Genomic DNA, 13,416 nt, shown 5'->3' with positions numbered 1-13,416 from the left:
TCCTTCCTATATTTTCCTTTTTACCCCCAATTTTCTTTCTATATATTTTCCTAGATATTTCACTGATAAATTTCCTATAATTCCTTTAAAGGAATTAAAAATATTCTGTGGTCACCCTGCGGTAATAGTAAGTGAAGGGAGTATGGGTGTGCAAAATATTTGGTTAGACCAAATAATTCGATCGAATACCAAATCGAATATTCGATTCGTCGAATCGAATAGCACTTGGGAAAGTTCGCGAATATTCGTTTTTCTTGATCAAATGGTCGAATATTAGAAAAGATAGGAAAAAAGTATTTGGTATTTTCAAATAGTTTGCAAACTGGTCGAATAACCGCGGGTCTTTTTCATCAGAGGAGAACGCGGTGAAATTTAAATTTGCCACAAGAGTTTATTTTCGCATTTGATTTAAAACTAAGCAGTTTTCCAATAATGTTTTCTCGGAGTAAAATATTACTCGAGAGAAAGCTATCCCTTTCGTGCCAATGTGGTTTTTATTCTCCAAATGTCAAATCTTCGACAAAAAAGTGGCAGTAATGTAATTAGGGGAATGTTATAACGCCATTACAAAGAGCCATCTAATTAATTTAGCCAATCTAAATAAAAACAAAGAGCTGCTCAATTAAAGTAGAATACTAGATACAATAGCCTCCAAAGGGGGACGAACAGACACGAGGGTGGAGGAGTGAGAAGAGAATATATACACTCTTTTTCAAATACGTTTTTCGTCGATTCTCGTGTTTCAATAATAGCTCCCAGAGAAGCAAACAAAATTCAATTGGTTCCGGATCCTGAGTTTTGGACGACGGATAAAAAAATAATGGGGGGGGGGGTTATTTCTAGACATTATACCTTTCAAACTTAATGTTCACGGATTTGTCGTGGCCTATTGTGGTTGAGATTTCCTCTCCCCTTGACTCGCGAAAGAGTCGGGGGTTGAATGAAGAGCTAGACGACCGTGGACGATCCATAAACCTCTAGGCTTACTAGCGGATACCGTAGACGTTTCGAAGTTGCGTTGGAAAGTGTTAGCTAAGGGGCGACGAATAACGCAAATTTGAAAGTGAGTGTTGAAAGCGATACATTTGCGAAAGGGAGGGCTGCCCAGGACCCCTCGGCTTCAATGAGGTACTTTACTTGCAAATTCGGCTGGAGGGTCGTAATACACACCCCGTAGACGCGAGCTTAGTGAGGTCGGGGTCGAGGGGGCACTCCACGTCCTGGAGACTGCGCGAAAAGATGGACTCGAACAATCCCTTTTGTCAGGGGTCACCCTTACCCGGTTTGACGCGTGTCCCAGTGTTGGGGTGAGAGATAAAGGGGGGCTTAAGATGCCAAATTATAGTCTCCGGACCTAATGGCTATTTAAATAGTATCTGTGCAGAATTTGAATTCTACTTAGTCATCAATACGTTTCACCATATTTTGAAAATTTTATATTTCTTTTGGTTATTTAGAGAGATAAACAATTATAATAATAATAATAATCAGCTAGGCTAATACCCAAGGCACCAATTTAGGCCCAAGTCATCTAGCGACTTTTAATGCCCTAAACAGGTGGCCGGGTTACAATACGTATTAGGGTAGTGGCAAGCCCTTCATGTCACGCGAGCCAATTGCTACACTAACTATTACCGTTCCCCTATACAAGTTTTTAGAATATTGTTACGTTTATTAGAAATATCGGATTTACGAGTACAGGCAATTCCATCAAAATCGATTTAAGTCATTTAATCGGTTTTAAATTATGAATGCACGCATTATAAACTTATTTTTTTTTAGATTTTTGATGATTTAAGGTTAAATTTAAAAACAGTTTTCTCTTATGGGGTTCATTTTTATATTATGGTTTTAATACCTTTAAGCTTTGAGCCGGCCAAAAGGTTGGAGTTGCAATTACATTATTTGCCTTTAGATATTTTGAAGGGGTGTTGCCCTTCGCTTTCTAGGCCCTGGTTTTTGGCATTGTGGATGTAACAAAGTTCTGAATAGTAAGATTTAAATTGCATAGAAAAATCAAGTGTTTTCGGTGCAATCTAGAATCGTTTTTATAGTTTGTAGAAATTCATTTTTAACGTCTAACAGTTCGTAACTCTAGGATTTAATTTGCTTAGAAAAATCAAGAGCTTTCGCTGCAATCTAGAATCGGTTTTTGTGGTTTGTAGAAATTCATTGTTAAGGTCACGTGAATCATTACACCCTTATGTATTTGTTTATCTGACATACAAATAAACATAAAGACCTAAACGTTTTTTGTTTAGGCTATTTCATGTTATTTTAACTTTGCGAGTTTTGAAAAACGGAGCTGTAGTCCAACATTGTTAATGGGTTAAAAACACTACTCGAATGTTGGAAACAGCGATGAAATTCGAAATTCCTCTCTTAAGTGAATATTGTCAGAAATATCTACCTAAATTAATTATTCTACAGAAGTAAATTAATCTAATTTTTGAAATAATGGAAAGCTAAATACTTTATCCGCGACATATGGCACCGAGGAATTGTGGGTATTCACGTATCTGCTTTCTAATCAGGTAGTAAAATCCTATTTGGAAATATATCAATCTGATAACTTCGGTTCATTTACTTCTAGTATTATTACTATCCCTTCGATAACGTATTGCTCCAATTTTAAAATTTGCATATAACTGAAATCAAGGTACACACAGTTTGAATCCAATTCTGTTCGGATCAAATAATTTTGATCAAATTTGAATTAATCAAATATAACACATTTTGGATTTAACTTTTCAATCAAAGTTGAATTTTGATATTCTTAATTTTGGATTAGGAGATTAATTTATTGTGAAACACGATACTGTGCTAAATATTGTTTTCAACAAAATATTATCTTTTTAATTTGTATCTTCACTGCAATAAACACACGCGGTACTTTAGGTATATATTGGAAGAAATACTTTAACTTTTGTACCATATAATCTATGTATTATTTTTGTCAGGCTACCCCAGCCATTACGAATGTAGGACCCGTTTTTCGCCGTCGTGTTCGTATTGCGCGAGCCGCTATCGAAACGTCTCACCGTCGGCGAACATCTCAGGCGAGGTGAATTGCTTGGAAGCGCCGGCTCTCAACGCCTCTCCGGCGCGCCGCGAATGTTTCACCACCTACGAGAGGTACCACCTTCAGACCAGTTCCTTACCCGTGGACTGCCGAATTTCCGCCAAATTCTGCGAAGACGAATTCAAAAGAGGACCCGCTGACCAACATCAGCTCGAACCGACCAACGACGTCGAACGGAGCGACTGCTACGGCGACGACCATCCCGACTTGACCACGCCGAAAAGTGCCCCCCGACCTATCCACCAGGACGGCCAGAGTTACCGACCTTTCAACGAGATTCAACCTCTGGGTGGCAATTTCGCCGGCGACAATGAAACCAGAAGGTGGAGGAATTGGTGAGTTTCTTCAGATTTTATTTGTCCTTTTGGACTTTGACAAAACAGTTCTGGTCCGGAGGGGGGCTGTCCGATTTTTCTCTAGTCGGATTTCCGAATCTAATTAGCAAAAAGGATCGCAAAGTAAACTGGTATCCTAATTGAAAGGCGTCGGCGGGGAAGGGAGGCTCGTAAGAGGCGCCCCCTATCGCGCGGAGCTGGAAAGTTTTCGCATCTCTGTCGCTCGAGCGATCATTGTGCCGCCAAAAAATCTCCTCTCATTCAGATGCAAATTGAACGACACCTTAACAGCTTCTCTCACTCTCGCTTCCATTGACGAGAAGGGCACTCGACAAAATTTTGTTAGCTCTGCGAGCTGATCAAATTTGTTCCAAACACAACAACTTGGACTACTTTCGTTCCCACACCCCCTCCCCCCCCCGTATCGATTTGACACCGTCTCTTTTTACCACTTTCGCCTCCCCCCCCCCTTCTAGTACCAGCGCGTATCAAATCCACCCAAATAATGTCCCCCCGCTCCTCGATTCAAATTGTATTAAATCGCGTTAAAGGCGTTTTCGTATCTTCAATCGCATTCATATCACCATTTGTAGTATTGCGTAATTTAAAAAACCATTTAATTCCCAACTAAAATCTGGAAAATAATTAGGTATTAAACAACGAAAAAATGCGGCAAATAGGAACCATATAATTCGGGAAAGGAATCGTATTTTTGGGGAAATAGGAACCTTATTTTTGGGGGAATGGGAACCTTATTTTTGGGGGAATGGGAACCTTATTTTTGGGAAAATAGGAACCGGATTTTGGGGAAATAGGAACCTTATTTTTGTGGGAATGGGAACCTTATTTTTGGGGGAATGGGAACCTTATTTTTGGGAAAATAGGAACCGGATTTTGGGGAAATAGGAACCTTATTTTTGTGGGAATGGGAACCTTATTTTTGGGGGAATGGGAACCTTATTTTTGGGGGAATGGGAACCTTATTTTTGGGTTAATGGGAACCTTATTTTTGGGAAAATAGGAACCGGATTTTGGGGAAATAGGAACCTTATTTTTGTGGGAATGGGAACCTTATTTTTGGGGGAATGGGAACCTTATTTTTGGGGGAATGGGAACCTTATTTTTGGGAAAATAGGAACCGGATTTTGGGGAAATAGGAACCTTATTTTTGTGGGAATGGGAACCTTATTTTTGGGGGAATGGGAACCTTATTTTTGGGAAAATAGGAACCGGATTTTGGGGAAATAGGAACCTTATTTTTGTGGGAATGGGAACCTTATTTTTGGGGGAATGGGAACCTTATTTTTGGGGGAATGGGAACCTTATTTTTGGGGGAATGGGAACCTTATTTTTGGGAAAATAGGAACCGGATTTTGGGGAAATAGGAACCTTATTTTTGTGGGAATGGGAACCTTATTTTTGGGTAAATAGGAACCGGATTTTGGGGAAATAGGAACCTTATTTATGGGGGAATGGGAACCTTATTTTTGGGGGAATGGGAACCTTATTTTTGGGAAAATAGGAACCGCATTTTGGGGAAAATAGGAACCGGATTTTGGGGAAATAGGAACCTTATTTTTGTGGGAATGGGAACCTTATTTTTGGGAAAATAGGAACCGGATTTTGGGGAAATAGGAACCTTATTTTTGGGGGAATGGGAACCTTATTTTTGTGGGAATGGGAACCTTATTTTTGGGAAAATAGGAACCGGATTTTCTGGAAATAGGAACCTTATTTTTGGGAAAATAGGAACCGCATTTTGGAGAAAATAAGAACCTTATTTCGGGAAATAGGAAAAGCATTTTGAAGAAAATAAGAACCTTATTTAGGGAGAAATAGGAACCATAATTTTGGGGAAATAGGAACCGCATTTTGGGGAAATAGGAACCCTTATTTAGGGAAAAAAGGAACCTTATTTTTTGGCCTAATAGGAACCGGATTTCGAGAAATAAAAACCTTATATTTGTAATATGAACCTTATTTTTGGGGAAATATAAACCTTATTTTTGGGGAAATATGAACTTTATTTTTCGGGAAATATGACCTTATTTTTGGGGAAATATAAACCTTATTTTTGGGGAAATATAAACCTTATTTTTGGGGAAATATGAACCTTATTTTTGGGGAAATATGAACCTTATTTTTGGGGAAATATGAATCTTATTTTTCGGGAAATATGACCTTATTTTTGGGGAAATATGAATCTTATTTTTGGGGAGATAAGAACCGCATTTTGCGGAAACATGAACCGCATTTTGGGGAAATAGGAACCTTTTTTGGAAAAATAGGAACCGAATTTTGGGGATATATGAACCTTATTTTTGTGAAAATAGGAAACGCATTTTGGGGAAATATGAACCTTATTTTTGGGAAAATAGGAAACGCATTTTGGGGAAATATGAACCTTATTTTTGGGAAAATAGGAACCTTATTTTGGAGAAAATAGGAAACGCATTTTGGAGAAAATAGGAAACGCATTTTGGAGAAAATAGGAAACGCATTTTGGAGAAATATGAACCTTATTTTTGGGAAAATAGGAACCGCATTTTTCGGGAAATATGACGTTATTTTTGGGGAAATATGAACCTTATTTTTGGGGAAATATGAATCTTATTTTGGAGAAAATAGGAAACGCATTTTGGAGAAAATATGAAACGCATTTTGGAGAAATATGAACCTTATTTTTGGGAAAATAGGAACCGCATTTTTCGGGAAATATGACGTTATTTTTGGGGAAATATGAACCTTATTTTTGGGGAAATATGAATCTTATTTTGAAGAAAATAGGAAACGCATTTTGGAGAAAATATGAAACGCATTTTGGAGAAATATGAACCTTATTTTTGGGAAAATAGGAACCGCATTTTTCGGGAAATATGACGTTATTTTTGGGGAAATATGAATCTTATTTTTGGGGAAATACGAACCTTCTTTATGGGAAAATAGGAACCTTATTTTTGGGGAAATATAAACCTTATTTTTGGGGAAATATAAACCTTATTTTTGGGGAAATATTAACCTTATTTTTGTAGAAATATGAACCTTATTTTTGGGGAAATAGTAACCTTATTTTTGGGGAAATATGAACCTTATTTTTGGGGAAATATGAACCTTTTTTTGGAAAAATAGGAACCGCATTTTGGGGATATATGAACCTTATTTTTGGGAAAATAGGAACCGAATTTTAGAGAAAATAGAACCTTATTTCGGGAACCGTACTGTTATAGAATAGGATTATAGGAACCTTTCTTTTAGGGTAATATGAACCTAATTTTTGGGGAAATAAGAAACTAATTTTTGGGGAAATAAGAACCTTATTTTTGGGGAAATATGAACCTTATTTTTGGGGAAATATGAACCTTATTTTTGGGGAAATATGAACCTTATTTTTGGGAAAATAGGAACCGCATTTGGGAGAAAATAGAACCTTATTTCGGGAACTGTACTTTTATGGAATATGAATCTTTCTTTTAGGGTAATAGGAACCTAATTTTTGGGGAAATAAGAACCTTATTTTTATGGAAATATGAACCTTATTTTTGGGAAATATTAACCTTATTTCCGGAAATATTAACCTACGTGTATGGAATAGGAACCTTTCTTTTGGGGTAATAGGAACCTTTCTTTTGGGGTAATAGGAACCGGATTTCGAGAAATAAAAACCTTATTTTTTTAATATGAACCTTATTTTGGCGGAAATATGACCTTATTTTTGGGGAAATATGAACTTAATTTTGGGGAAATATGAACTTAATTTTGGGGAAATATGAACTTAATTTTGGTGAAATATGAACCTTATTTTTGGGGGAATAGGAACCGTACTTTTATGGAATAGGAACCGTTCTTTTATGGAATAGGAACCCTAGCTTCTTTTGGGGAAATAGCAACCGAATTTTGTGGAAATAAGAACCTTATTTCCGGAAATATAAACCGTACTTTTATGGAATATGAACCCTTCTTTTGAGGAAATTTGAACCGAATTTTGTGAAAATAAGAACCATATTTCCGGAAATATGAACCGTACTTTTATGGAATAGGAATCCTTATTTTGGGGAAATAGGAACCGGATTTCGAGAAATAAAAACCGTACTTTTGGGAAATACGAAGCTTATTTAGGGAGTAATCGGAACCTTATTTTTGTAATAGGAACCGCATTTTGGGGAAATAATAACCCTATTTTTTGGGGAATGAGAACCACATTTTGGGAATACAAACCATTTTTTTTCACAATAGGATCTATTTCTTTATAATAATCAAGTTTTTGAATATAGGAACCAAGTTTTTGAATATAGGAACCAAGTTTTTGAATATAGGAACCATGTTTTTGAATATAGGAACCATGTTTTTGAATATAGGAACCATGTTTTTGATTATAGGAACCATGTTTTTGATTATAGGAACCATATTTTTAAATGTAGGAATCATATTTTTGAATATAGGAATCATGTTTGAAAATATTAATAAAAATTTTTAAAAAGGAACAAGAAATTTTAAAATTGTAACTACCGTTTTAAAAATTGTACCTACCTTTTTGAAATTTGGAACTACCTTTTTGAAAATTGGAACTACCTTTTTGAAAATTGGAACTACTTTTTGAAAATTGGAACTTACTTTTTGAAAATTGGAACTATTTCAAAAAGGTAGTTTCCAATTTTCATCTGGTCACTTAAGTTCCCTATTTTCAAAAAGGTTGTTCCGACCTTTTTCAAAATAGGGAACTTAAGTGACCTGATGAAAATTGGAACTACCTTTTTGAAAATAGTCTTTTTCAAAATAGGGAACTTGAGTGACCTGATGGAAATTGGGAACTTGAGTGACCTGATGAAAATTGGGAACTTTAATGACATGACTAGGGAGACTGTTGAGTTGATAAAAACATTATCGTTATTGACCTGATAAAAATAGGGGAACTTTAGTGAACTGATAAAAAAATTAACGTTAGTGAGCTGATAAAAAAATTAACGTTAGTGAGCTGATAAAAAAATTAACGTTAGTGAGCTGATAAAAAAATTAACGTTAGTGAGCTGATAAAACAATTAACGTTAGTGATCTGTTAAAAATAGGGGAACGTTAGTGATCCGATGAAAATAGGGGAACTTTAGTGAACTGATAAAAACATTAACGTTAGTGAACCGATGGAAAATAGAGGAACTTTTGTGACCCGATGAAAAATAGTGGAACTTTAGTGACCCGATGAAAAATAGGTAAACTTTTGTGACCCGATGAAAAATAGGTGAACTTTAGTGACCTGGTGAAAAATATTGGGAACTTTAGTGACCTGGTGAAAAATATTGGAAACTTTAGTGACCTGATAAAAATAGGGAACTTTACGGACCCGATAAAAGATGGATATTTAGGTATTCTAGAGCCGTAGTGGACTTTCAGAACTACACAATGTAGGCATAATTGGCCCACAAGGATAAAACAATTTAGTTAAAAGTCACGATTATTCGCTAAATAAAATGCGGATGTCTGGTCAGTGATTATGAATGGCCCGTGTATTTAAATGCGAGGGGACCTTTGATCTATACGAGCAATCTCGGCCAAAGACGACGTAAAGCATCAATTTCCATTTTTTATTCCCGTCCATAAATCATAGGAGTATAAGATGACCACTTGAGGGATAGAGAGAACGGTGGTCGCGGGGGAAGGCGGGGAGGGGGCAGCAGAAAAAGCCGCTAACGTCATAATGAAAAGAGTCCTCGTGTCGTCTTGGCAATATTTTTTTAAACGAAAATGCGAAGCTAGGCTGGGCTCGAGTGAAACCGTATATCTGGCTTGTAAAAGTAGTAATATGAGGCGGAGGTATCGGCCGTACCTGACCCGCGCAAGGTCGGAGCGTTTCTCGGCGGCGACGGCCGGAGGGAGGCACGGCGGGCAGCCGGCCGGGCGTCCGCGTCCAGCCGATCGGATTCCCTGTTATCGAGAAAGCGGCTACTTAAGCCCGGCCCGGCGGCGCGGCAGGAAAGCCTTCCCCGGGGGAGAAACAACAGGCTCTCTCGGATCGGGTTTCGGCCATCATCTTTGACGTAAAATAGCCATCCTTCCGTACCCCTACCCTCCTCGAGCCCCGTGCTCCTCCTCCCCTTAAGCTATTTCATTTTAATATTACAAAGAGGGGGGTGCAAAAATGCAATTTATAAATACGTATATTCTTTTTTTTCCTGAAAAATATTATGTTTAGGGAAAAAAGAATTATAATATGCTTTGATATTATGATTGGATTTTGCTGGAATTGGAAATATCATACGCCTATTTATCCTAAACATTTTCGATATATTCTGTAATATTGTTTTGGGACGTAACCAATTCCCGAATTATTTCTTTCTTCGACCTGAGCCGATGAACCACTTTAGGCCTAAGTCATCCAGCGACTTTTAAAGCCTTAATTCGGGTGACCGGGTTACAATGCCTCCTATACGGGTGGTGGCAAGCTCTTCATGCCACGCGAGCCAACAGCTCCCTACACTAACTATTACCGTTAACCTTAGAGGTCGGGGATGGTTAACTTTTATTCAATAGATAAGGCTCTCAAAATTATTCGTAAAACGTTTTGATCAAGTAATTTATATTTCTGTATTATCCGATAAATTGTTTGATAAATTTGTAAAATTAATCGGAAAAACGACGTTTTTTTCGATAAAAAGCTCAAATTTTACGAAAAATACATGTTTTTTAATCATTTTCCGAAATATTAACCGGTAAATTTCTTTGTTTACATTTTTTTCCGTCCCCGACCTCTAGACTTAACCTCAACAAGTTTTTATGGAAGGGGAAACCGAATAATTCGAGGGAAAACCCCTTTAACCAGTGGGGAAAGAACTTGCAAACTCAACGCGGAAGGAGTGGTTCCGAGTTTTCACCCAGTGCCACAAGCTGGGATCGAACCCGGCTCCTCTTGTTGCGAGTCGAACGTTGCACTCCGCCAACTGGGCTCCAATTCACCGCGTTAGATGCATTATCCTAGTCACGACACTGTTCCAATTCTGGGTAATTTGTTGGGAAAATGCGTTGGATAACAGCGTCGTTTTTGGGAAATTGCCAATCGTCATTTTGTGGTTCCATTATTCAATCTTCTAGCTAAAGGAAAAATATTTCCCCCCCTTAAAACTCGCACCAATATTTTTCATGCTTCCCAACTTTTGGAGAGCATATACGTTGTAAGATCATTTTGGAAACATTCTTAATACGCTCTACAAGTAATCTAGTTATGTTCAAAACTTCAAATGATCTTAAAAATTAATAAAAAAAATGTTCTTAAAGTGCTTAAGTGATCTACAATGTATGATCTTAGTATGTGCTTAATATGAACCATAAATGATACATGCTCTTAAATTCCACAATTTAAGATCAGGTTAAATGATCTTAAAATGCCCTTAAAGTGTTCTATTGAATGTGTTCTTAAATTAAAACAAATTTCATTCTAAAAATCATTTATTCATTTTTAAAACGTTTTGAAAGTAAACAGTCCATTTTTACGGCTTTCACAGCCAGTTTGTAGTAATTGTGGCCAACGGTAATAATTCTTGTTGGGTCGCGTGGCGTGAAGGACTTGCCACCACCCTCCTACGTAACGTATTGCAACCCGGCCACCTGAATTAATGGCTTTAAAAGTCTCTTGATGACTTAGGCCTAAGGTGGTGCCTTGGGTATTAGCCTAGCTGATTATTATTAGACGAGTTGTAGCTGTATTGGTTTGGAAATGTCTCAGCTAGATTTATCTCGATGGCCTAAGGTGGTCGTCACTGCTATTCGCTATCTATCTACATCCTGTCGACTGCCAGCTTCAACTTCCGGTTCCCATCTCCGAAACCCTTCCAACTTAGCCATCGAATTTCGGCTTCCAGGAACCTTGGACGAATAATTACTGGACTCGAAACCTAAGCAAAATCCTCTGTTCCACAATTTGCATCGCCCGTCAGCGCTCCTATCGAGAGAATCGCGAAATATTTCTATAAAAATACAAAACACGTGCTTAAAAATGTCAGATGACCCGCATTCCGTCGTCTGCTCCGCTGTTTTTAATAGAAGTGAGGCTTTTGAAATTTTAATAAGGGTTTATATTATTCAGTAATAATTGTATTGGAATAAAAATGAGAGGTTAATGATTTAATTAATTTAATGTTTTTGCATATATAGTTTGTGTGAAGGTTTAAATAGATTATAAATTTAGAAATACCTAGTCAAAATGGAAATAAAGGTGTAAGCTTTGACGACAGTGACGAGCTAAGAACGCTAGGCCTAACGTCGTCTGTTAATATTGGGCACGTGTTTATTATTTGGATAGAAATCTTTTCAATACTTGACACAACGGCGCTACCAGCGGCGCTGCCGTAAAAGCAACAAGCGTGCCATTTGGTTTCGGGTCCAGTAATTATTCGTCCAAGGTCAAACGTTTAGTCCAGAAAAAACGTAAGGTTCACGCACTTGGGATGAAAATCGCTTGGCTATACCCTTTGTCCCTTTCGACATTTTTCTAAATATACTCTATGAAATCTTTCAGAGTTCTGTAGAGGATCAAAGTGGTTCTATAGCCATAAAAAAGATTTGATATGAATAATTGTTTAATTGGTTTATTCGTTGGATATGGTATAACGCCGCCTAGACAAAAACACCTTTATGTAATTTTCGAAGTGAAATTTTCCTGAGCGGGTTTCCAAACGTATAATACCAGCCGGCAGAGAAAAAAAAACAATAATTATTTCTTAAACATCCTGAAAAGTATAAATAAAGTTTAAACAGAGGTGGTATGTTGAATAATTTAATTCACAAATTAATTTAACGGATGTAGAGCGCGTTTATCCCAGGGAAGAAATCCATACATAATAGTTTTATAGTTAATACCATAAGTTTATGATAAACCTTCATGGGGTGGAAGTATCAAAGTCGACATTTTTCTTAGCCCGTAAGGATTAAGGTGAAGTGCTTTCTTTAGTCTTAGCCATAAACAGAAATTAAGGGCGTATTTAAGGATCAAGAGGGGGGTACATTACTGATCAAGGGGAGGGGGTGGAAATCCTAAGTTAGTATAAGTTCTCAAAGGGGGTCGAACGTTAGAACCCCCCCTCTCGAAATAAAATCCTGGATGACCACTTTAGCCTCGGAACAACTCCTTCCACGTTGAGTTTGTAAGTTATCTCCCTGCTGCGGTTAGAGATGTTTTCTCTCGAGTTCTTCGGATTCATTACCATAAAATCTTGATGACATGAAGGTCTTGCCACCACCCTCTCACGCAATTGAACACGGTAATTGACTTCACAAGTCACTAGTTGACTTAGGCCTATTTCGGGGTTGCCACAATATTATCAGGTTCCAATTCCCTGACTATTCCCTGTTTTCCCTCACCATTTTAAATAATTTTTCCTGACTTTTTAAGGCCAAAATTAGTCAGTTTTTAACTTTTACATTTATCAGAAGTTAATAAATTTAATCAACTTATATTTCAGTACAAAAGTTATTTCAACGTTAAAAAACCTTTCAAGGATTTAAATAATAGTAACAGAATTTGCCATAGTTCTAGAGTAAAATTACCTTAAAAAAGTGTCAAGATTTAATTGAATTCCCTGACGTTTTAGGCCCATTTTTAAATTCCCTGAATTCCCTGACGTTTTAGGCCCATTTTTAAATTCCCTAAATTCCCTGACGTTTTAGGCCCATTTTTAAATTCCCTGAATTCCCTGACGTTTTAGGCCAATTTTTAAATTCCCTGAATTCCCTGACGTTTTAGGCCCATTTTTAAATTCCCTGAATTCCCTGACGTTTAAGGCCCATTTTTAAGTTCCCTGAATTTCCTGACGTTTTAGGCCTATTTTTAAATTCCCTTAATTCCCTGACGTTTTAGGCCCATTTTTAAATTCCCTTAATTCCCTGACGTTTTAGGCCCATTTTTAAATTCCCTGAATTCCCTGACGTTTTAGGCCCATTTTTAAATTCCCTGAATTCCCTGAATTCCCTGACGTTTTAGGCCCATTTTTAAATTCCATGAATTCCCTGACGTTT

At 37.2% G+C, this 13,416-nt stretch overlaps 1 protein-coding gene across 1 annotated transcript in view; it reads left to right on the top strand.

The window, feature by feature from the left end:
- The window catches only part of LOC149923121 (uncharacterized), a 39,896-nt gene that overhangs the window by 2,211 nt on the left and 24,269 nt on the right, over positions 1-13,416 (top strand). The window contains exon 3 of the mRNA XM_090162354.1: positions 2,961-3,417. Within this exon, the coding sequence (XP_090018480.1) occupies positions 2,961-3,417 (457 nt within the window). The remainder of the gene's footprint in view (positions 1-2,960; positions 3,418-13,416) is intronic.

The sequence above is a fragment of the Leiobunum rupestre genome, chromosome 11, assembly GCF_980474605.1.
Source record: "Leiobunum rupestre chromosome 11, qqLeiRupe1.1.hap1, whole genome shotgun sequence".
In the NCBI taxonomy this organism is placed as follows: domain Eukaryota; kingdom Metazoa; phylum Arthropoda; class Arachnida; order Opiliones; family Sclerosomatidae; genus Leiobunum; species Leiobunum rupestre.
The sequence above is the reverse complement of the archived record's forward strand: the minus strand, read 5'-3'. Positions and strand labels throughout refer to the sequence as shown.